General features: G+C 43.3%; 3 protein-coding genes across 4 annotated transcripts in view; 1 reads left to right on the plus strand and 2 right to left on the minus strand.

Moving 5' to 3' along the window:
- LOC126375872 (proline dehydrogenase 1, mitochondrial) overlaps positions 1 to 2,755 on the plus strand; it is a 50,829-nt gene extending 48,074 nt beyond the window's left edge. For both annotated transcript variants that reach the window (XM_050022943.1, XM_050022944.1), the window contains one exon: positions 150 to 2,755. In XM_050022943.1, the coding sequence (XP_049878900.1) occupies positions 150 to 355 (206 nt within the window). In that variant the 3' untranslated portion in view covers positions 356 to 2,755. The remainder of the gene's footprint in view (positions 1 to 149) is intronic.
- Positions 2,756 to 5,790: 3,035 nt separating this feature from the next.
- Positions 5,791 to 7,011, minus strand: LOC126375899 (testicular acid phosphatase homolog). Its single transcript, XM_050022988.1, has one exon. The coding sequence runs from the start codon at positions 6,980 to 6,982 to the stop codon at positions 5,795 to 5,797; it is 1,188 nt and encodes a 395-aa protein (XP_049878945.1). The 5' UTR covers positions 6,983 to 7,011; the 3' UTR covers positions 5,791 to 5,794.
- A 4,492-nt stretch (positions 7,012 to 11,503) lies between these two features.
- Positions 11,504 to 16,406, minus strand: LOC126375958 (uncharacterized). The gene is made up of 8 exons (XM_050023066.1): positions 16,322 to 16,406; positions 16,047 to 16,160; positions 14,664 to 15,389; positions 14,256 to 14,382; positions 13,578 to 13,714; positions 13,014 to 13,277; positions 12,745 to 12,937; positions 11,504 to 12,670 (listed from the first exon to the last, which is right to left on the minus strand). The coding sequence occupies exons 2-8, from the start codon at positions 16,140 to 16,142 to the stop codon at positions 12,642 to 12,644; spliced, it is 1,572 nt and encodes a 523-aa protein (XP_049879023.1). The 5' UTR covers positions 16,143 to 16,160; positions 16,322 to 16,406; the 3' UTR covers positions 11,504 to 12,641.
- Between the last annotated feature and the right edge of the window lie 6,992 nt (positions 16,407 to 23,398).

Below are 23,398 nucleotides of genomic sequence, written 5' to 3' on the forward strand. Positions count from 1 at the left end.
CCTCTAGACTCTCACTATCATCTGCAAACGGCCTTAAAGCCACGGCATTCACAGGCGGAACCCCTCGCAAGGCTCACAGAACACTTATCAATTTCAAGACTCTTGAAACCCTGCATCATCAGATAATAAACTTGTTAATGCATTCGCAGGTCAGGCCGGCTACTCGGCATACAAATATGTGCCGTACGGTCCTGTACTTGAGGTGCTGCCTTACTTGTCACGGCGGGCCAACGAGAACCGCGGCTTCCTCGTCAAGATCAAGAAGGAGAAGGGACTCCTCCTCAAGGAGATCTTCCGTCGTGTAGCAACCGGACAACTATTCTACAAACCCGAGGGGAAATATACCCCCGTGTAAATATACCATAAGCTACCGTAGTATGATTTGCGTTGCGGGCTGCTGAGTCAATTTCGATGTAATGAGTTGACAGTTGTATCATTTCGAAGATCTGAAGACTGGAGGGCGTCGTGGGAAAAGGTCATGAGTCTTTTCAGGTTTTCACCTTTACAAGTTTCTTAGAATTTTGGACCGTGAATGTTTCCAGTTTTCCAAGAACCAACAATATCTGGAATTGAAGACTTAGTTCTCCCAGAAACTACTCCGAACCTAATCCTGCGATGTCCGTCAATGACCCCCGTTGCAAACCTACATGCGTTCGTTCCAAAAAGTCAGTATTGTTCTCGTATATCTTAGAAAGGTGAAGCTAGTCCTGGGACGGTGGGTCAGGTTTGCAACGCGACCGTGGAGGTCACATTTGATGCGTAGACCAACGAGAGAAATGGTGTTTTACTACCGAAGTCGAGTCCCGTCCATAATATGCGAATACAAAACTGTATACAATCGGAAACTACAGAAATCGAGGGTTTATGACCGAGTAGATATTACACAGATTATTTATTATATGGTTTGGTTATTGGATGGTTTATTTTGTTCTGAGTTTTGGTAGTAAAACATCAATGAGTCTCTCAATTTTGAATAAATTCCGGAAAACGTATTCACTTGTATATTATACCTGTGATTTTGTACTTCAGGTCAATAGATTTGACAACCACGATCTGGGTGTAGGCTTCTGGTCAGTGTGGGTAAAAGATGCTGTTTGACTCGCTCTTATGAATCTATATCAGGGTTTGTAATGAGCACTAGTTCGTTCACTCACAGACTTATAAGAACAACATTAAAGCTCTTTGTCAAACAGCGACTAGCCCCATAGTGCTGGCCGAAATATTATCGACAGATTGATCGAATGAAAAGCGATGCTTGTGTCCTCACAAGTATTATACAAGAAAATGTAGAGGTGTAGTTACGAACAGTATTGGTTTCGCTTCTTTCAGTATTTGGTGTTGAGTCATTTGATTTTCGAATGCTTTTTTGGATACTACGGATAGGGAGAGCCCGGCCGGAAATATTTTAAGGGCTTTTCTGGGGTTTGCGCAGTTATGGTAATTGTGGCGTCTATATTGTAAGTCATTTTGGGACCCTTTGCCCCTGATACTACAATAATATTACAGACTTACCTTCGTATCTGACTCTATTCACTGTGTCAAAGATAAAATGCTCACCTTCTATTAATTTCCCTAAGTGCGCATGCGCCATAAAAGTGCGCCAACATGGCCGACTGTGATACATCAGTTCGGGCTTTTAAATATAATGAGAATTGAAACTAAATGTTACGTATTTAATGTTTAAAATAAGTGTTATACTTATTAGTAAATGAAAATAAAATCACACATTGCTTTAGAGAACTTTTTGGATTGATAACTTTGTGAAAGTATAAGTAGGTTTTCTCTTATAGGTCTCATGAAATTGTCCTTACTCTTTCATAATGACCTATCGGGAAAAATCTAGTTTTTGATAGAATTTAGAACTTATAAGAAATCATAAGTTAGGAAACAAATTATGCGATTTAGGACAATATATTATTATTATTACCTATTCCGGAAGACTTGTACAACGATATGTCATTTTTTTACAAAACGGTCGACTTTTACAGAAAAACAGATGAATGCTGAATCAAAAACTTAAGTATAGTTGTAAAGTAAAGATGCATAAGGGACGATTATGAACCGCAAGTCAAACTTAAGGGTTGTTAATTTTCTCGTAAGTACGTAATACTATATACCTTATTAACAGGAACTAGCATTCATTCTTAGTTGTATATTATTTATTGCCGTTATACTTAAATAATGATGAATGCATTTTTCTTTGTGTTCCTAATTGTGAAATCTCTTAGGTTAGATGGTTTTTTATTGCTATTTATTTACTTATGTTCTATTCTGTTATTGTAAAAATGTTTTTACTTTGTCACAAATACCTATTTCTGAAGTGGTCTGTGCTCAATTCGCTTATTAAATTTAAACGGTCTATGAGACCTTATGAACTAGACTATCATTGATATAGTCCCCTACAATGTAAAAATGATAATTTAATTTTACAAATTGATTATGCATTAATAATTTATTTTACGTAGAATTTTCGATATATCGCATTTTGTCTACAGTTCCTATTTATTTAATGAATTAATAAAATTAACGTCCTATTTTACCTCAAGATTAAAATAGAATGTAAACATGAATTGTTTAGTTGAATTAGGCGCCATCATTGTTTTATTTTTATTTTAGATGCATTTTCTTTTTAATTAAATTATTATTTTGAATTTATTTGTAAGCGAATTTCGTTTGTTTATCGTCGCTAATTATTGTGATGTTATTTTTAGATTATTTTATGTATAGACATTTAATAAAGACAAGATCGTTTTTATATATTTTTTTCATTCTTATTTGTCCCTTTTTTTCCAACTTATTATAATTTACAAAGATATCTTAGGTAGATGTTTTACGTTAAGACAGAAGTGTGCACCGTTGAACAGAAGTATTTCATATTTAGTAAGTATAGACTCAATATAGTCGGCCGACAAAGACTTGCGTACCTACCTACTTATTTTGTGTTTAAACTTTCTACAATTTAAACCACAGCAAGTTTCAAAAGTGCTAAAGTAAAAAGTGTCAATTAATTAAGTATTCTGTCTCTAATAGATCTTGATTTTATGATTTTTTTGTCACTTTCACACTAAACGTAAGCTTGTGTGTACGGTCAGAAGGCAGACAATAATGTAGTCATATTTGTATGTATTCTATGTATGAGTCCATATCGATTACTTAGTGTATCTTTATCCCCTTTTCACAGTCCTCGAAAAGCTAATTTTCAAGAGGGTCTGAGAAAATTATTAGAGCAATGACGTCGATGAGCACTTATGCAACATTGCTATTCTTTTTAGTAGGCGTTTGTATTTTTTACAAACAATGTGTACAATAACGGTATAATTATTCATTAAATAATAAATATATGTGAGAAATACTCTAAGAAAACAATGTATTATGCTTTTCTAATTACATTATTTCGTACTTAAGTTGGATCTCCCATAGTGGTTAAGTTTTTAGTAATTTTACATAATAAATAAATAATTGATAGAAATATTACGTATATAGAGCATTTCATGTGTATTTATATAATTTCGAAGACAGTGAAATAGGGCTTGAAATTGATTATAAATAAAGTGTTAATGTTGATGCTGGTGTTTCAACTCAAGAAATCCTTATAAAATGTTTTGTCTTCGATGTGTATGTCGTGGCCAGATCGTAGAATCGATCATTTCATGATGTGGTCAACCATTTCATGAAATGGTCCTGTTTCATGAAATAGCCAACCGTTGAAACGTCAACGTTTAATGATATTTCCATTAACGTTTGTCATATCGTTAATGTACGCAGTGTCAATGCTATAGGTTCAAGATAGGTTCAAAATTATGTACCTGTTCGATATGGAAAATTGTACAATTACATTGATTCATCGATTATAAATTAATCAAGTTTTAAATATAATCGACACCAGCGCCACTACCGGTGGATAATGTTACTAATTTTACGATATGATTGCCAACATTTGGCCATATCATGCATTTAGTTGCTCATAACGTTAAACGTTTTGTGTTCATTGATTTGGCCAAACTACATCATGATGTGGCCAACGAATGATTTTGTATTTCATGAAATGATCGAGCACATCATGAAATGATCAATTCTAAGATTTGGCCACGACATGTACGTACATAACATAAACAGTTTCGTCCCACTGCTAGGCACAGGCCTCCCCTCAATTAAACAGAGGGGGTATGGAGGATGTCTTGGCATGGGGGGTGGAGTCGAGGTGTACGGAAACGTATCCATGCCACAAGTATAGACCTTCAATCAAACACTTATTAGGTATAACTTATTAACACAATCAAGGGGAAATAAATAACTTATTTTCTTTGCATTTTTAAAATATCCGCTTGTGAGCGACAGACCTCCGTGGTCTAGTGGTTAGAGCGTTAGGCTCACGATCTGGAGGTCCGGTTTCGATTCCCGATGGGGACATTGTCGAAATCACTTTGTGAGACTGTCCTTTGTTTGGTAAGGACTTTTCAGGCTTGAATCACCTGAATATCCGAAAAAGTAAGTTGATTCCGTGCTTCGGAGGGCACGTTAAGCCGTTGGTCCCGGCTATTAGCCGTAAAAACACCTCCACCAACCCGCAGTGGAGCAGCGTGGTGGAGTATGCTCCATACCCTCTCCGGTTGATTGAGAGGAGGCTTGTGTCCAGCAGTGGGACGTATATAGGCTATTTATGTTATGTTATGTTATGAGCGACAGACCTATAAAAATACCTACAGCCAATAAAGCAACACGGACCTTCGCGGCTAAAGCAATACCTAGAAGTATCTTTTTTTTGACGTGCCTTATTCGATATGTGCCGCAAATGGTACTTACTCGCTTAAAATACCTGCCCGGACAAATGGGGAGCGCAGAGGGCTCTCACCCGGTACAAAATTTAATACAACAGGCCTGAGAGTACCCAGTTGGGCGCGAACCTCGGCTCAGGGCGTCGTCTGAGAGGATAATACCCTTCGCCCACGTTCGTAACTACACACCTAACCAGTTACGAGTGATTTTTCTATCGCTGTTTTGTAACTAATTGTGGAAACAGAAAAAGTTACAAACATAGAAATATAATTCTCCTTCCATAACTAGTTACAAAAGCAGCCTTATTGCAGCAGCGTCCTGGCGATGTTGGTTAGCAGGTTGGACTGTGTGTACATGTCTCGCTGTTGTGCTATTGCTGGGGGTGTGGCAAGGCGGTGAGTCGCGGCTCAACTCTCCCGTATTTAATTTTATTTCCTTAATCTACTAACCTAGTATATAAGTTTTGTTATAAACAAATTATGAGTCCTAGTAACTTGAATAAAGAATTTAATAATAATAATAATTGCTAAACAGGAATTTCTGCCAGGCATCAGGGTGAAAAAGTTTAGCCTTGCAAAAAAAAATGAAACTATAATTTGACGATATCATCATCATCAGCCGTATGACGCCCACTGCTGGGCCTCCTCCCAGGATCTCCACGACGATCGGTCTACTTATACCTATATTTCACAGCTCATAGCTCTTCCTAATTATGCTAATTAACTGATTTGCTACGCACACTATGTACAAGTTCGTAGAACTTTGTTACAGTATACCTGCAATCTACATATAGATACTTAAAATAAGATGATTCCGTGCTTCGGAGGGCACGTTAAGCCGTTGGTCCCGTCTATTAGCCGTAAAAACACCTCCACCAACCCGCAGTGGAGCAGCGTGGTGGAGTATGCTCCATACCCCCTCCGGTTGATAGAGAGGAGGCCTGTGCCTAGCAGCAGTGGGACGTGTATAGGCTGTTTATGTTATGTTTATAATTATAAGTACTTATATACAAAGTTCTTTATACCAACGTCTTCTTCGATCGTTTATTACGAGTCTTCATATCGTTCATAAACTCATAAATTCTATTACAGCTGGCCGTCGCCACGTAGACGAATAGAAAAGTCAACAGAAATAGAGTTAAATGCATGATATTTGCGCTGTTGTTCTTATGTTGGTCTAACGCGCATTCTTTTTGCCAGTTTTTGGGTATGAGCGGGTCTAATAATGCTCTTAATTTGACCAAAGGACATCGGGCGCCACAGTCCGGCCAGTCCATTCGCGCGAGTTCATCATTAGGCCCGCTTCTGTACCACAGCTGAGCATGAAGCCAACCTTCCAGCTCCCTGATCTCCACCACAAATGCTGACAAGAAGTTCGGAGACTCCGTTTGATTTAATTTCAAAGCGGCCATCAGCGCTCCTACAGTGACGCTGTCAGTACAATACAGGTTTATGCGATTGTCTTTATCTGAAAAGTTAAACTTGGTGATAGTGTCTAGAATGCGACCGACTTCCAAACGTGAGACTTCGTTGTCATAGCGAAACGTCTTCGCCGCTTCTCTCTTCATCTGATAGAAGAAACCTCGCGTCCAAGCAGGCAAGGCTAGCCCCGCCTGTTTCTGAGTCTCCAAACAGGTAAAGATCTCCAGCATTTCCTTCGGATCCTTCACTGATGTCTTAGCGTTAACACTAACATAGTAGTACAGTTGTTCAGAGTCGATTTCGTATTTCAATTCCTTCTGAAGCTGTTCTAGGCGATCGCACTTCGGCTTCGCGAGGATATCGTCGGTGTTTACGACAGCTGGTTGCCATGGTACCGTTGACCAGATGTCGTCGCCTTTAGGTGATAGAAGTCCAGCTAGGATAACGGAGCTGGTCATTTGGTATCTGGTGGTTTTCGCCGATGTAGCTTTGACGTATTTGTAGGTGCGTTCTTTTGGTAGGAGGTTTAAGTATCTTGAGCGGAGGTTCTCTCCGAAGTGGAAGCCCTGACGGCGGCCATGTTGCGTGAGTTCCCCTGGGCCGTGCTTCCAGACGGCGGCGCGTGCGTGGGGGTCTCCGGGGTAGCAGGCGGGGGGCTCCGCGTGCCCCGACCCGTGGACCACGTGCACCTGCACCACTTTACCTTCAAGCTTACCATCTTCTGGTGCTCGCTCCCATAGTTGCCGAGCCTCACACGATACAAACATCAGCATAGTAAGTATCATTGCAAACCGATAAACACTCAAGTGACTGCGCGGAAATCACGCAGATAAGTGTTATAATAACGCGTTAATTTGTCATTTATTATGTATGGTTGGAGAAAACACGTTAATAATTAACACGTCGTTTTTTATTTCACTTCCCGACTTCACTACATACTCAAACTTGTATATTTACTCACGCCCGTGATCCCAAATGGGATGGGCAGAACTCGACGTGGTTAGAAGTCAAGTTACATACATGTGACTTAAACATACACCACTGCCTACCCTTTCGTGTTTACAGGCGTGATGCTATGTTATACTATATGGCCGCCAATGGCCCGCCATATAGTGAAAACCAGGTTGGTCTACTAGCACACCCCAGACACTTCATACATACAACCTCGTTTTACACAGACACCAGACATTAACATTATCGAACATGCGCACTTGTGTGTGTGACGTCTGGCGCCATACGATTCAAGACTAAACTATGTTCGAGGAGGGGTGAGGTAAACCTAGCTCAGACGCTGGTGGGGAGGGGAGAGTTGCCGTTCTATACGTCTGTATATTCCTTATTGTATGTATTTCTGACTACCCCAATCGGGATATAGCCCTTTTTTATTGACGTGACTTGTAGATTTGCCGCAGATGGCATTAACTACTTAGCCGGACGAATGGGGAGCGCTGAAGGCTCTCACCCGGTACAACGTTTAAGACAACGCCTGAGGGTGCTCAGTTGGACGCGAACCTCAAAAAAAAAAAGGAAAAATATTTGAAAAAAATTAATCGACCCTAGTGGGTCGCGATAAGCGCCGATTGAGGAAAATCGTCGACCACGCCGGCGGGGTCGGTATCGGGGTCCTGAAGTGTTTGGTGTCAGCAATTGGAATATAGTATAGTTGGCTTATGTTATGTTATGTAACACTAAGATATCTTTGATAATAAATGTCTAGCCATATTTTGCTGACTCTCCTCCGGATATATCGGTGACAAAGTAAATGTTATACTTTGTAGAACGTTGTAATGCCCATATCATTCGATAACATAAACACATCATCACTAATTTAAGAGCCACGCTCTTCTCGGTGTAGCATTCTCCATTCTTGTCTACATAAACTGCCTATATACGTCCCACTGCTGGGCACAGGCCTCCCCTCAATCAACCGGAGGGGGTATGGAGCATACTCCACCACGCTGCTCCACTGCGGGTTGGTGGAGGTGTTTTTACGGCTAATAGCCGGGACCAACGGCTTAACGTGCCCTCCGAAGCACGGAATCATCTTACTTTTTCGGACAATCAGGTGATTCAAGCCTGAAAAGTCCTTACCAAACAAAGGACAGTCTCACAAAGTGATTTTGACAATGTCCCCATCGGGAATCGTACCCGGACCTCCAGATCGTGAGCCTAACGCTCTAACCACTAGACCACGGAGGCTGTTTTTTTCATTCTTGTCTATCAAAGACCAATTCCTTCACCTCCTTATAAGACACGACGTTCACCTTCTCTTTAATCTGTTCCATGTAAGCTCTTTTTGGTCTGCCCCTTCCTCTCTTTCTTTGTAGCTTCCCTTTTAATAAATTCGTCGTGTCTTATTAAGTGTCCAATCAATAAACACATATGAATGCAATAAAACACATTGAAGGTTGAGCTGAATTGCTACAGTTCCAGACGAGATATATTGCAAAGCAGTGGCATTAACTACTTGGCCGGACAAATGGGGAGCGCTGAGGTATCTCACCCGGAGCATTTAAGGTGCCCAATTGGGCGTGAACTTGGACTCAGGGCGTTATCATATTATAATATTAATGATTACCTCGTCATCATGATCACTAATTTAAGAGCCATGCTCTTGTCGGTGTAGCATTCTCCATGCTACATTTTAGGGTAAAATAGGGCAGTGGTTTCCCTCTTGCCTTCTGCTCACGATTACCTAAATGTCTCTTTTACATGACGATATTAATATTGGTACTTTTTTGGAAATGCTCCGATGAATTTGTAAAATTTTGATGCATCTTAGTAGAAATAGGTGGAAACAAAATATCATCTTATGCTAGTGGCTATAAGAAGTTTTTTTTTTGTAGAATAGAATAGAATAGAATAGAAAAAGTTTATTATAAAAGGACGCCACACACAAAAAAAAGTCAACAACATCATATCAAATTTCCACTAAAACAATTACAAAAAAGCAAGACGGATGTTTGTGGTGTTTGTTTTTGTCGGTGTGTAATGTAATTATGTTGTCTGTGTGTAACTTTTTATGGGCATCGCCTGAAATAAATGCTTTTTATTTTATTTATTTATTTATTATAAGGAAAAATATTCCATTCTTCCCTACCAGTAGGGATAGACAGGGGGCTCAGACGCTGGTGGGGAGCGGAGTATTATTCCTTATTCTATGCCTGTACTATAAACCCCTGCCTACCCTTACGAGGACACAGGCGTGATGGTATGTTATATTGTAAATAAGTAACCAAACACTTTTACCAGTCAACAGTCAATAATTTATTCGTCTTTTTAAAACCGAGTACAACTTTTATTCTAACACATCCAAATCTTAACTTATTAATGCTTTTAAATTATACCTAAGTATACAAAATACTCACTCTATAATGCCTATTGGGTTAGACAGTCACAAGTCCAGGGTGAGTAAACTTGCCCACAGGAAAAAGGATACTTACTTGACATAATCATCACTAATTTAAGAGCCACGCTCTTGTCGGTGTAACATTCTCCGTGTTACTTTTTCAGGGAAAAGTAGGGCAGTGGTTTCCCTCTTGCCTTCTGCCCTGTAGTACGGTCACTAGCATTTATATGTATACACTTTGGTACCATGTCACATTAATTTTTTTGACAAATTGAACTGTAAGTCTCACTAAATGTCAAATATGTTAGTGCGACAGAGTCCTAAAGTGGGTACATTATATTGCTCACGACTGTACTCTGTCTGACGCGACTGGGATGAGGCCCAGAGTAGTCTATATCAAAGCCGTACTAGGACTCCTGTCCTCCGCCTCTGAATAGCACTGACAGTTACTGCTGTGTCAGGTTCCAGGTTACAGTCCTTGTGACTTGCCCCTTCTGCATTGCCGTACCGAAAGCTACGCTTCTACAACCGTTGAGGTCTTCACCCGTATCCCTGAGCAAGGGTTCTACGTTATACTCCGCAGCAGTGGCGGCCTTAGCATAATATTTAGGTGAAGCATGACATTACAGAGGCGTTCCTCAAAATACAGTTCTTTTCGATTAGTTTCATCATCATCAGCCGTATGACGCCCACTGCTGCGCAAAGGCCTCCCCCAAGGATCTCCACGACGATCGGTCCTGCGCTGCCCGCATCCAGCGGCTTCCCGCGACCTTCACCAGATCGTCGGTCCACCTTGTAGCGGGCCTACCCACTGAGCGTCGTCCGACGCGTGGTCGCCATTCCAGAACCTTTCCGCCCCATCGGCGATCGGTTCTCCTCGCTATGTGTCCTGCCCACTGCCACTTCAGCTGCCGTAAACTTCAGCGATTAGTTTACGGCCACCGAATTGAATCTTTTTAAAATGTCGTTTAAGGCCACCCGTTAAATGTATGAGTTTTATGTGGCCGCTAAGGTGTCTAATTCTCAAAGCAGGTGTGTCCAATCCAGTTAAGTACTCCCCTGTAGATCCGGGGCTGCCAGCCAGGTTGGTTCCGTCTTGGCTGATTTTGGCGCCCTCCCAAAACGGCGCCCGGTGCGGTCGCACCGTCGTGCCGTCCTAAGGCCGCCACTGCCGCGTACGTCTGGGTCCCTATCCGAACTCAGCCACCATCTCACTCCGGCCTACTGAAGTAAGTGGCGCTCACCCCCCAGACTTACTTGACAACCTACCTAAGTAGTCAAAATGAGATACAATAACAATCTATATCGTCGCCTTATAGTGAAAATCAGTGAAGTGAAGTTTCTTTGGGAACGTACCCGGCCAGGGTTGCCAATTGTACGAGATTCTCCGCACAAATACGAGATGTGTGGTCTTCTCTATGACGTACGAAGGCACGATCAACCTCGATTATGTATGAGATTCAAAGAGTTTTATAATACCTACGTTTTTCTAATAGCACAAAGGGGTTGTCTTTTAAGTACGAGAAAAATAGTTGTAGGGTTGGCAACCCTGTTGGCAGTAAAAAGGCTCAAAACTTATGTAAAAAGAGCTTTAATACCTAGCCTTTAGGCAGATAAGATTAGAGTACAAGATAGAACAGTTTGAAAGAGAAGCAGCCAGTGTTCTTACTAGTAGAGAGTTTTTACAACGGCAACATTTCCCGAAACGGTACTTCACTGAGTGAAAACCACGCTTTAATAAAATATCAATCTAATCAACTAAATTATATTCTATGATATTCATTTCTTTAACGAAATCTCGATTCCTTTCATTCAGTATATTATTATATTATTTGTGTTTTATATTATGTGGAAACTTGATTGTGACGGTTTGGTTGTACTGTTATGTTGCAAATGTAAATTAATAAATAAATAAGTATTTGCTATGAAATGAAATAACTAAATGAAATAAAATAAATGAAATGAAATAAAATTTATTCGCTCTAGAGTGGTACAAAAGATCTTAAATATATATTATATCAAAAAAAAAATCCATCACTCAACCATACAGCGTGCGAATAATATATTTCATTACGGCTTTAATATTGAGACCACAAATATATACCTGGATTCAAACTAGGGTGTCTATTGCGAGGTTTTGTTGCCAAAAATCACATTCGAAACAGATTTTTTCAAAAAGGTGCTTACGTGTTTTTCACTATAAGGCGACTTTAATCGTGTTCTATACAAAATAACACATCCCGGACACTTCATACAACCTTGTTTTACACAGACACCACACATTGACGTCATCGTACACGCGCAACTGTGTTTGTGACGTTTGACACCCGTACGATCGAGACTAAACTATGTTCGACGGGGGGTGAGGTAAACAGCTCAGCCGCTGGTGGGGAGCGGAGAGTTGCCATTCTATACGTAGTATTATTCCTCATTCTGTGGCAATAGTAGGTAAATACCTACCTAAATGTGTGACCTTGGTACTCGGTCACATACATACGTACTTACATTACTTACTTATTATTATTCTTAAAATGCAATATACCGTCACGAGTGCTAATATGTATACACTTTGAAACCATGTCATATTAACTTTTTTGACAAATGAAACCGTAAGTCTCATTAAATGTCAAATATGTTAGTGCGACAGGGTTCTAAAGTGGGTACATGATATTGCTCATGACTGTACAGCTTAAGAAAAAGTAGATATGATACACTAAGTTTAGAAGAATAAATCGTAGTCTTTGAAATCTTGAGTGAAATACTTATAAGGCCGGTCACACTCAAGTACTTACGGATGCGTTTTCGTACGAATCCGATTACTATTACGAACGCTGTGGTCTACAACAACCAACTCGCACTCAGTGTGGGCACGACATAGTATCGAATTCGTACGAAAACACGGCTAAAGTGCGACCTAAATCTGTGATTGGAACTGGAATTCGTTGGAACGCCGAAAAAGTGCCGCGTAATCTTAAAATGTCCCTAAACAAAGGGTGTCGGTAGGGGCGCTATTAGCTGATGAAATGGGGGGCGGCGTCCTCGGGGGCGACGTCAGGCGGCGACAGGGCGGCCAGCTGAGTCGCCGTGGCCCTTCGCTAGGACCTGTGCCGGGCCGCCTCCGCTCCTGTAACCATAATGCCGAATCAGCAATCTGTGGCGGCAGCACAATGGCGAGATATACGCGAGATAGTGCCGTACCTCTCCTGAGACGCAGGTCGAGCGCCACGTGCGCGGCGAGCGCGGCCAGCAGCGCGGCGGCCAGCGCGGCCAGCTGCGCGCGGCAGCACAGCAGGCCGCGCGCCGCGCACGCCGCCGCCAGCCCCGCGTGCCGCGCCAGCAGCGTCGCCGCCCACGCGCCGCGCCAGCCCGCGCCGCCCACGCACAGCCCCGTCTGCCACGTTGGACAGCGTTAATACATAGGCAGAGTACGGTGCGTTCTGGAGCCAGCCATATGAGTGTATACTCACCTGTAGTACGTCCCAGAGCGCGCTGCAGGCGCCCCAGGCGGCGGCCGCCAGCGCGGGCAGCGCCAGGTCGGTGCGCGCGGCCCGCCAGCGCAGCAGCGCCAGCAGCAGCGCGGCGTGCGCGGCGCCGCCGCCCGCGGCCAGCGCCCCCCGGCGGCCGCGCGCCGCCGCCATGCTCAGCGTGGCCGCTGCCAGCGCCTGCAGCGCGCCCGCGCCCGCCAGCGCGCCCCACGCCATGCTCCACCCGCCCACGCACACCCCGTACCACTGCGACGTACACGACTCACACGTTACACTTGGCGCATATACTGCGGTCACAAATCAGAAAATACCAACGTCCGCGTTCAAATCCAGGGTGTTTTAAAGAAAACTTAGGAAAAAAGGACCCTTAACGTTAAGCAAGACACCAGATCAGTGAAGCCTCCGAAGATCATCATGTAATGTGAACGACCCGAAACCAAAACCCAAGAGAATATCCCTTAGATAACAGCAGACGTCTTCCACAAAACAAAAATAAAAATAATTTAACCATAAATATTTTGATAGTCAGTAGCACACAGTACTTACCTTAATATATGAGGTATAAATGAAACCCTGTTGGAGTCCGATGAAGAATCCCATGGGCGCGCCGAGCAGGGCGCGCGGATCCCGCAGCACGGACCGGGCGTCCGGGGGCGGCGCGGGGGGCGCGGCGCACAGCGCGGCTGCGGACAAGCATACCTACTTGTAGGGCTCAGGCACTACCCTACATCCTCAGGCGACGCCCTGAGAAGAGGTTCGCGTGCACCCTTAGGCCTGCTGTCTTAAATTTTATTCGGGTGAGAGCTCTCAGCGTTCTCCATTTATCCGGCCAAATAGTTAATGCCATTTGCGGCAAATCTACAATATGAAAACCGACATCAAAAGTCGCGCGGCAAATGGCATTAACTACTTGGACCCAGAACAAAATTTAAGACAACAGGCCTGAGGGAGCTCCAAGCCGCAAGTTCTAAAGCTGAAGAGGTCTAAATTAAGACAGGCAACATCTGTTAACGCCAGTCACGGTGCTTTCAACAAACATTTCACACTAGGTGTCACGGTCAGCCTCCTGTGCAGAGCTTGCGTGGATGTGGGAAAGACAGCGGCCCACGTGCTACTGGAGCATAGATTACGTAATGGTTACACTGCAGCGACTTGCGACGGAGTGGCCTGATGTGTTGCCTTCCCGTGGTCATAGAGATTTGTTGGAGTTCCTGGAGGAGTTACCTAGCAGTGCGGCCAGTAGCGCCAGCAGCGCCCAGGCGCCCACCACGGCGCGCCGCCCCGTCGCGCTCAGCGCCGGCCGCCAGCCGCCGCCCGCCGCCGGGCACCCTGCTGCGCCGCATGTGCGCTCCTGACCCACAAACCAAAACAAACAAACAATAACATCGGTACTCAAACAGACGGACGAACAGACAGAATCACATCATTTAGACAGACAGGAGGGACGTATCTAATCGTCGGAGCCGTGACGGGACGCGAACGCGACTGCGTCTCCAGTGCGTCTTACGCCTTTTCTGTCTGTCTTGCAGTAAGTTGGTTTGGTTTTAATAATTAACCATCGAAACAAATTAGGGTAGGTAGATTTATCACTTGCTGACCATAAGGATCTTAGGTAGGTAATATCACAGTTACCTCATAATCATCTTCTAGGAACTCTTCAGACGGCGGCCACCTCGACACTGTGGCGTTCGTCGGGAGCGGAGTGTACGTGAGCGGAGCGCCGTCCTCGGGCCAGATCACGAGCGCGGCGCCGAGCATCAGCGCGCCCACCAGTAGCCCGATGTCCTGCGCCGCGCGCAGCGCCCGAAGCGCGCGGCGCAGAGCCACCTTGCGCCGGCCCTCGTCCCCCGCCGCCTGCGCCAGCGTCGTCGCCGACGTCGACAGCGCCAGCGACATCGGCGATAGCGTCACTCCGCACAGCCCGTACAGCGGCAGTAGCACCGACAAGGGCGTCGCCACCGTATGAGCGGTCAACAGGACACACACTAGCACGTGAGCTAACGTAATCACTAGCCGGGTTCCAGTCTTTTGAATGAGGAGAGGAGAGAAGGGCGCAACGACTGCGGCGGCGGAGTGCATCAGCGCGAGCGGCATGGCTCCTGCCTCGGCGCCGGCGAACGCGGTGAAGGGGAGCAGTGCCGTGGCGGCGAGCCCGCTGGACACACACAGCAGCGTGAACCTGTGCACGAGGGGCTGCGGCACCTGCGGCGGCTGCCGCGTGATGAGCCGCCGCACGGAGGCCGCGCCCACCGAGGACGAAGCTGAGTCCCGCCGGCGGCTGGCTGGTGGCGGTGCCCTCGACGCCGCTTTCGGCTTCCTCCAAAGCCATTCCTTCTTGCATATAGTGCTCACAGGTAGCTGCACAGAAATTTTACTATTAAACTTGATGTACACAGCGCCGGGAAATCGGCACAACCGGGAATCTGATTGCGTTTTCATACAAAATCCTGCCAAACCCATTTGGCCGGGTGAGAGCCTCAGCGCCCCCCCTTATCCGGCCAAGTACTTAATGCCATTTGCGGCAAATATACAATAAGTCACGTCAAAATTATTTAGGTATGCCGCAAATGGCATTAACTACTTGGCCGGAAACCTTGAGGTTTTCGGTGTTGTGACACGAGAGAGGAGGTATTTTTTTTTGACGTGATTTATTGTAGATTTGCCGCAGATGGCATTAACTACTTGGCCGGACAATTGGGGAGCGCTGAAGGCTCTCACCCGGTACACCGTTCAAGACAACAGGCCTGAGGGTGCCCCAGTTGGGCGCGAACCTCGGCTCAGGGCGTCGTCTGAGAGGAAAAATATTTGAAAGAATTAATCGACCCTAGTGGGTCGATAGCGATAAGCGCTGATTGAGGGAAATCGTCGATCACGCCGGCGGGGTCGGTATCGGGGTGAAGTGTTTGGTGTCGCGAGCTGATTGGCCGCCGCTATGGCCGTGGGGATCGTATATTACATCGTTCGGACGCCGATACTTTTCCGTACCGTCCCTAAGCGGGAGAGGATTGTGGTAACCTGCGTGATGATGGCTCGATGTCGATGTGGGTCGGACACGGTGCGCGCGGCGCGGGCGGGTCGCGCGCGCTCCGTTAGCTCTGGCAAGCTGCCCATACGCTACCGCACCATCGCCTGCAACCAGAACGCTTCTGTCATCCATCATACAGGGTGTTAGTGACTTAGTGACACCGTAACGAAAACTTTGAAGCATTATTTACAGGAATTAGAACCATTGTTATGTTGATTTGGAAAATTAACAATTTTAATTTTTTATTATTTATTTAGTTACTAACCATTTTATGTTAATTTATTTTATTTTTATTATATTTTATTTAATGTAATGTAATGCAATGTGTGGGCCTAGTTGCCTGAATAAAGAATTTGATTTGATTATTCAGACCATGGTTCTGAGTTAATATAAATAGGAACGAATTTTATCAATAGCCGCCATATTGTTTAATGATGTACGACAATCTGTGCTGGCCTGTGATTGGTTAGTGGTGACGGCCACCTTATCTTTACGGCCGCCCTGTCAAAACAAAAATGTGAAACTGTGTGACCGAGTGAAGTGTATTTGTGCTTATGCTCTTCAGTTTATCTTTTAATACAAAGCCCAGTGAATCATTTCGCATGCCTTTTCTTCCGTAGAGAATGTATCAAGAGTACTGTGTTCGCAAAAGTTCGCGAGAGGACGCTGTTTTGCATCACCGAGAAAAGACTCAATAAAATAGTTGAAGTGAACTTTCGAATCTGTTTATGTGTAAATAGCATATTAAAGGGCACGGATTTATCCCGTTTAAATCTAAAAAAGAGTTTGCCTCCGGTGCAAGAACCATTTCTTGCATCACGCAAAAAATATTGCAAAAAAAAATAAAAATTAATCATTTAATAAATAATCTCTTACTTTTATTTTAAACCTACGAAACAAGCTTAAAAAGAGGTCATTACATTTAGGTCTTGTTTCCGGGTTCGGTATTATTTTTTGTATATACTAATATTGATCCCAGTAACAAGACCCTTTTTTTGCACGACCCGCTCCTGTACATCAGGCCGCCTGATGCGTAGTCCTTGGCCAAGAGAAATTCGATTATTAAAAAAAAAACATGTATCATTAGAGCTAATCACACAAAACGTAAGATCCTACTAGTCTATGCATGGTGATTCCCCGTTGAGTAGGTCTTTGGAATAGGTAATCCACCCACTATGCTTCGAGACGGTTCTCATTGTTAAGGCCAGTGTTGCCGATCTGTGGGGAATTCCCCAAACTGCGGGGAAAGCAAAGCTGATTGGGGAATGTGTGGGGAGAGCTTCAATTCGGGGAAAATGCGGGGATTTTAAGTATGAACACAAATACGCGATATTTAACATCAAATTTCTGCTAGTCTTGATTGATTTCCCTGATAGCCTTTTATTCCGTAAGTTGACGTCAGAATAATGGTCAAGTTGCCGTCCAACTACTTGTCGTGAACGCATGTATACTTTTCAAGGGAAGGTGATGTAACTTTATAATAGAATTAATTTAGGGTATAACATGCGTCACGATACAACGAAATATGGATGCCTGAATCTTACCATTATTTGCCTGCTTATGTTGTTCGGTTTATTACTCGCTCAGTAGGGGTCGTCAAGCCACACTCGCGGAACTTTAGCGCACCACCTGTAGTTGAAAATGATATTATGACACCACTGTTGCCACTGAGTAATTTGAGACCAACTTAGGGAATTGTTAGAGTTAAAAGGGAACATGATAACAATATATATGAGGTAGTAAGAACATTGTCGAAACTGGTAGTCGGTCAGTAGCGTCTCATTTACTAGATTTAGAAAGTTCTCAGCAAGTGTAGCATTCGGGAAGTCTCATAGCATAAACTATTACCGGAGCCCGGGGTGATTCAACTGTTTCCGGAGATCGGGGTGATTCAACTCTTGCCGGATATACCAGGCAATTCATCTGTTCCGGAGTCCGGGGTGATACAACTATTTCCGGAGACCGGGGTGATTCAACTCTTGCCGGATTTACCAGGCTATTCATATGTTCCGGAGACCGGGGTGATACAACTATTTCCGGAGACCGGGGTGATTCAACTCTTGCCGGATTTACCAGGCTATTCATATGTTCCGGAGACCGGGGTGATACAACTATTTCCGGAGACCGGGGTGATTCAACTCTTGCCGGATTTACCAGGCTATTCATATGTTCCGGAGACCGGGGTGATACAACTATTTCCGGAGACCGGGGTGATTCAACTCTTGCCGGATTTACCAGGCTATTCATATGTTCCGGAGACCGGGGTGATACAACTATTTCCGGAGACCGGGGTGATTCAACTCATGCTGGATAAACCAGACCATTCAACTATTACCGGAGTCCGGGGTGATACAACTCATGCTGGATAAACCAGGCCATTCATCTATTACCGGAGTCCGGGGTGATACAACTCATGCTGGATAAACCAAGCCATTCATCTATTACCGGAGTCCGGGGTGATACAACTCATGCTGGATAAACCAGGCCATTCATCTATTACCGGAGTCCGGGGTGATTCAACTGTTACTTGACGATTGGGGGCAAGCCAAGTATATTACCTCTTTACATTGATATTATAGACGGAAAGAAAGAAACGTTCATTATATAGGGACGCCACAGCAACAAGTATAAAACCAAACCCGGAATAACACATAACTTACTATCTGTACACGTAATAAAACATTTACACAAGAGAGTACAAATAAATAGACAATAGACGTTAAGATAACAATTTGTACACGAACTGCTAGTCAACAATGGCGGTAGCGTCCTTTACAATTGAGCGTATGGACTGGTCAACAATGGCGGTGGCGTCCTTGGTAAAAGGGCCTCATTCCACTACTTAGACATTATTCTAGGAAATAAAGTATACTTAGCTTTAGGGGGAACAGCCCATGTGGTTTCTTGCTTCGTGGGATGCGTCTGGCACTGGCACTGGCACGTGTGTCACTAACGAACGAATGTACGGGACTGAAGATGCCGTTAAGATTCATTGACCATAAACTAGATAGATCGCTACTTCCGGATAGGGTTGCCAGTGATGAATATTGGTTGTCAAACGTTATCGCGGCGCTCGGCGCTCGCGACACTCCCGACGGCCGACAAAAGGTAGGGATTACGCCCACTGCCGGATCTTCTCACGGACTTTGACGGGGGCGTCCCTTTGCTGCCTCGATCGAGTAGATGCGCCAGTGTTATCATTCAGTCTTTGAATCTGTTTCAAAATGATTAGGCGAGGTAAGTCTCTCTAGAGGGCACTCTTCATTAATACTTTCTGTATAGTGTACATATTCCTTATCCCTTTCATTAATAAAAGGCATGTCGTCTACCTGATCGGCTTCGATATCCGTGTCTATGTTTTGAGAATTTTGGAGAACTTTCTCTCACCTTCTTGATTTCCCGATGATTCGGCAGATTCTTCGCCTGTCATATCTTCTGTTTCGAGTGGATATAAATGAGCCAAAGAACGAGTGAATAATTTAACCTTAACGTGAACAACACAAAACATATTGTCGGTTCCTTTATCAAGAGATATGATTTTTCCTACTGTTCAGGTCTGCCTATTTTCATTAACTTCTTTAATGTGTATTATTTGACCCACTGACGGTTTAAGTTCGAATGTACATCTAGATTGTTTGGGAAAGCTAGAATATCTTTCTCTCAGACTCAAAAGGTATCGGTTAATGAACAATCTTTAAACTCTTCCAGTACGCAGATACCCTTTTTTTTAACTTTGTACTAGATCGCTCTTCGTCTGTGTTTCGAGAGGTAGGGTTCCATCACTTTGGTGTCGGTAACGATGGTTCTACCCACGGCTATAAAATCAAAGGTTTAAGTAGGTGCTCCCTATCTTCATCGACATAGGTTAGCGGTCGAGAGTTGAGTACCACTTCCATTTTCTTAAATACGGCATTAAGTTGACTGTCTGTAAGATGTTTCTGGAATGTCGTTCTCATGCAGACTTTGACCATACTCACAAATCTCTCATGGAAGCCTCCGAACCATAGCGCTAATTGCGGGATAAGATGCCACTTGATTTTATTTTCCGTACAATATGGTTGTATCATAAATTTTGATATTAGTATAAAATTTGTAGCGTTGTCTGAAGTTATTACTGTGGCTACGTTTCTAGTAGCTAGAAATCTTCTTAGAGAAAGGAGTTTTTCTTCCGCTGTCAAATCTCTTACCACCTCCAAATGTGTGGCCCGTATGGCAAAACAGGTAAATAGGTAAATCCATGTCTTCTCAGTTCCTAAATAATCTATTCCTCTGAAGGTAAATGGTACCGTGTAGTTGACGCTTTCAGGAGGTAAGGCCGGTGTGGGCGGTAATTTGAACGGTCCACCGCGTTGTTTAATGCATTGACTTCATTTATTTATAACCTTAAGAACTCGCAACTTTCCTTGAAGTATCCAAAAGTTTTGACGAATGATGCTGAGAGTGTGAGCGGCTCCAACTTCTCATAATGATGCTATTTGTATATGAGCTCTTAGTACGAGTAGATAGTAAAATTGGATATCATTTGTCGTACGTCTAATTAGCGTATTGAAAACAATCTTTACATCTCGGTAGTTCATCTTCATCTGTAAAGAGGCCCAAGTTTTTCTTTAATTCGTCTCTTTTCCTGCACGATGCCGATGTCTTCGTGTGTCCATCCTTTAGGTCCAGTTATTAAACTGTCGTTTTATGTCTTGTTTTTCAAATCCAATACTTGAGCTATCGGCTTCATTCTGTACCTCTTTTTCGCTAGGTTCAACTTCGATTGGAGTACTCGCCAGACCCTCTCTAATCAAAAGTGACACTTGATGGACTAGCAGGCCACTCCACTGGGTCTTTTGACATAAATTTGGGCCCTGTTAACCATTTTTCCAGTTCCTTCCTTGGTTGTGCAGGTCTGGTGGCCACGTCAGCTGGATACAGGTGAGTTGGAACATATCCCACTTTTTGTTCTTTGTTTTTTCTCATATCATGTATTCTCTTGGATACGAACGGTGTTAGAAGTTTATTTTAGTAGTACTAACTAATTACATTTGACTGACTGTAAGAAATTTGTTCAATTATCTCACTTTGTAGTATTTTATTCACGTACCGGATTAAACGATGACCTATAAGAGATTTAATAAGTTCAAATTTCGGGATTTTCAGATCATTATGATCCTTAATTGGAATCAGTCTTAAATTCCCTGTAACCAAGTTTCTCTGGTTGTCCTGTATAATGTAGACAACTCTTTTGCTGAAGGTTTTCCACACATATAGGGGAACACTGATGTTCTTTAAGTTCAAAACTTGTATCTCTATCCCATTTTAATTTAAGTTTTCATAAGTCTTGTAGAAGAAACTTCGCTGACAATGTAGAAGGTGCCGCGTAGCCACAAGAATCATACACTGACGCAACGCACTGTAGAACTCCTCTCTTTGTATTGGAGTATTCAAGCTCCCTTAGTCGTAGATGAACTTCATCTATCTATAGTATCAGATTCCAAACTCTAGGCTAGCCCGAGTATCTTAACGATTTTATCTTGTCAACTGTCTGGAACCTGCTTTATGAATTCACATGAATTGAAACTCCACTCTCTCAAATTCATTGACATACTTGATACTTTTTGTTTTGTATTATGATACAAGTCTATAGCCACATCCACAGTGTTTGTTCCTGTCACAAAATTGTCCACATGGATATCATGAACCGCACGCTGTACGTTTTCCAAGCCAGATTTAAATAGATGATATTTTATTGTTGCATTCGGTAAGTACGGGCAGTTAAACACACCGAACGGGACTCTAAGGTGTATTAAATTATCCTTATCTGCTGGTTTGTGTATGTCCTTAATCCAAAAGAATCTGGTTGTGTTGTAAGCCCACTTGTAGAAATGCCTTTTCTACATCTGCACGTATACCTATTTTATGAGATCAACAATATCTCTGTCAGCTTTTCCAGCATTAAGGGACCACAGAAGGGACACTGATTTAATTCTTCTCCGGTACAATCTCTATTATGCCCATTTTCCTTTGTTTCTTGATTAACTGGTCATATAAACTCAGCGTGTTAACTTCTAATAACCTTAATAATATTAAGAGTCGTCCTAGTTTTAAACCGAAGTTATAAACCAGTTTGGAGGGCATTCTATCCATGGCCACGAGACTTGGTTTCTACAATCTTCAAATCGGGTTGTCTCATTGAAGTGACGCACAGCTTCTTCCTCTCTGCTCTCCTTTGGAGAGTCGACGATGCCAATTGTTCCTAAAGCCACTCTTTCAGGTATACGTATTCTAATGGTAAATCAGGTTTATTTCTACATACTTCCAGGTTAGTTTGACAATAGGTAATTATTTACAAGTTATCAACTGGCCCTATTTCAGTCTACCGCATTATGTTCCGCTTTGCAGAAGATATATGACATCCTGAACCCTTTTCTAGATAGTTCAAATGATAATGACCTGTTTTAATTACTGTCAGAGGTCCTCTTCAGACTTCGGTTCCTCGAAGTGGAATTGTAATTGTTTCTCTGACAATAATTGTTACGTGTGAATCCATAATTATCTCTTCCACTTCCAAATCTATGGTTATTAAATCCCTCGCTAACATGCAGTGTCTCTGTGGTACAGTTACCTGATGTACTCTCGTCAGCATGTGAAATGAACCTATTAGCATCTTCTTCGGCAGATATCTATCTCCCAAGCTCTCTCATGTTTTCTGGCACCGAATCATCCTGAATTCTCTTCCTCAGTCCGTAGATTACTTCTTCAGGGAACTTACCCAGTATCACAAACCGGAGGTATGAGCTGTGAGTATCATCTTCACCTAAGGATTTCAGTATTCTGAGTATCTATTTCATTTAGAACATTTCGGCAACTGCTAATGGTACTATCTTCAGGCTTGATTTTGTTCAAAGCACAGTAAAGGGCATCCTTGCCAAATCTACACGTCCGTATCGTTCCTTCGAAATGTTGACAGCTATGCCGTAGTTTCTGTTGGTTATCCCCAGACTTTCGCTTCTTGACTTCTCTTTTAACAGAAGAGCTGAGATACATGAATTTGTCGACATTACCAAGCCGTCTGCTTTCAACTAGGGAGGCGAATTGATACCATAACTGGTCCCAAGTCGGGGTGTCGCCATGGTACTTCGATAAATCCAGCTTAGGTAATTTCCCCGAGACAGTCATAGCAGTTTCCTTCGATGAGATTCTGGCTCTTCCGAGTCTCACCTGCAGCTCACATTTCTTCCGCTTCAAACTGTATGGTACAGGGTACAGATTCTAGCGACCTTGTGGGAATCAGATTGATCGACAAATCTAAAGTAGTTGTTAATTTCGGCCTTTATTTAACACTTTCCAACTCTGA

Source organism: Pectinophora gossypiella, chromosome 20 (genome assembly GCF_024362695.1).
Source record: "Pectinophora gossypiella chromosome 20, ilPecGoss1.1, whole genome shotgun sequence".
NCBI classification, from domain to species: domain Eukaryota; kingdom Metazoa; phylum Arthropoda; class Insecta; order Lepidoptera; family Gelechiidae; genus Pectinophora; species Pectinophora gossypiella.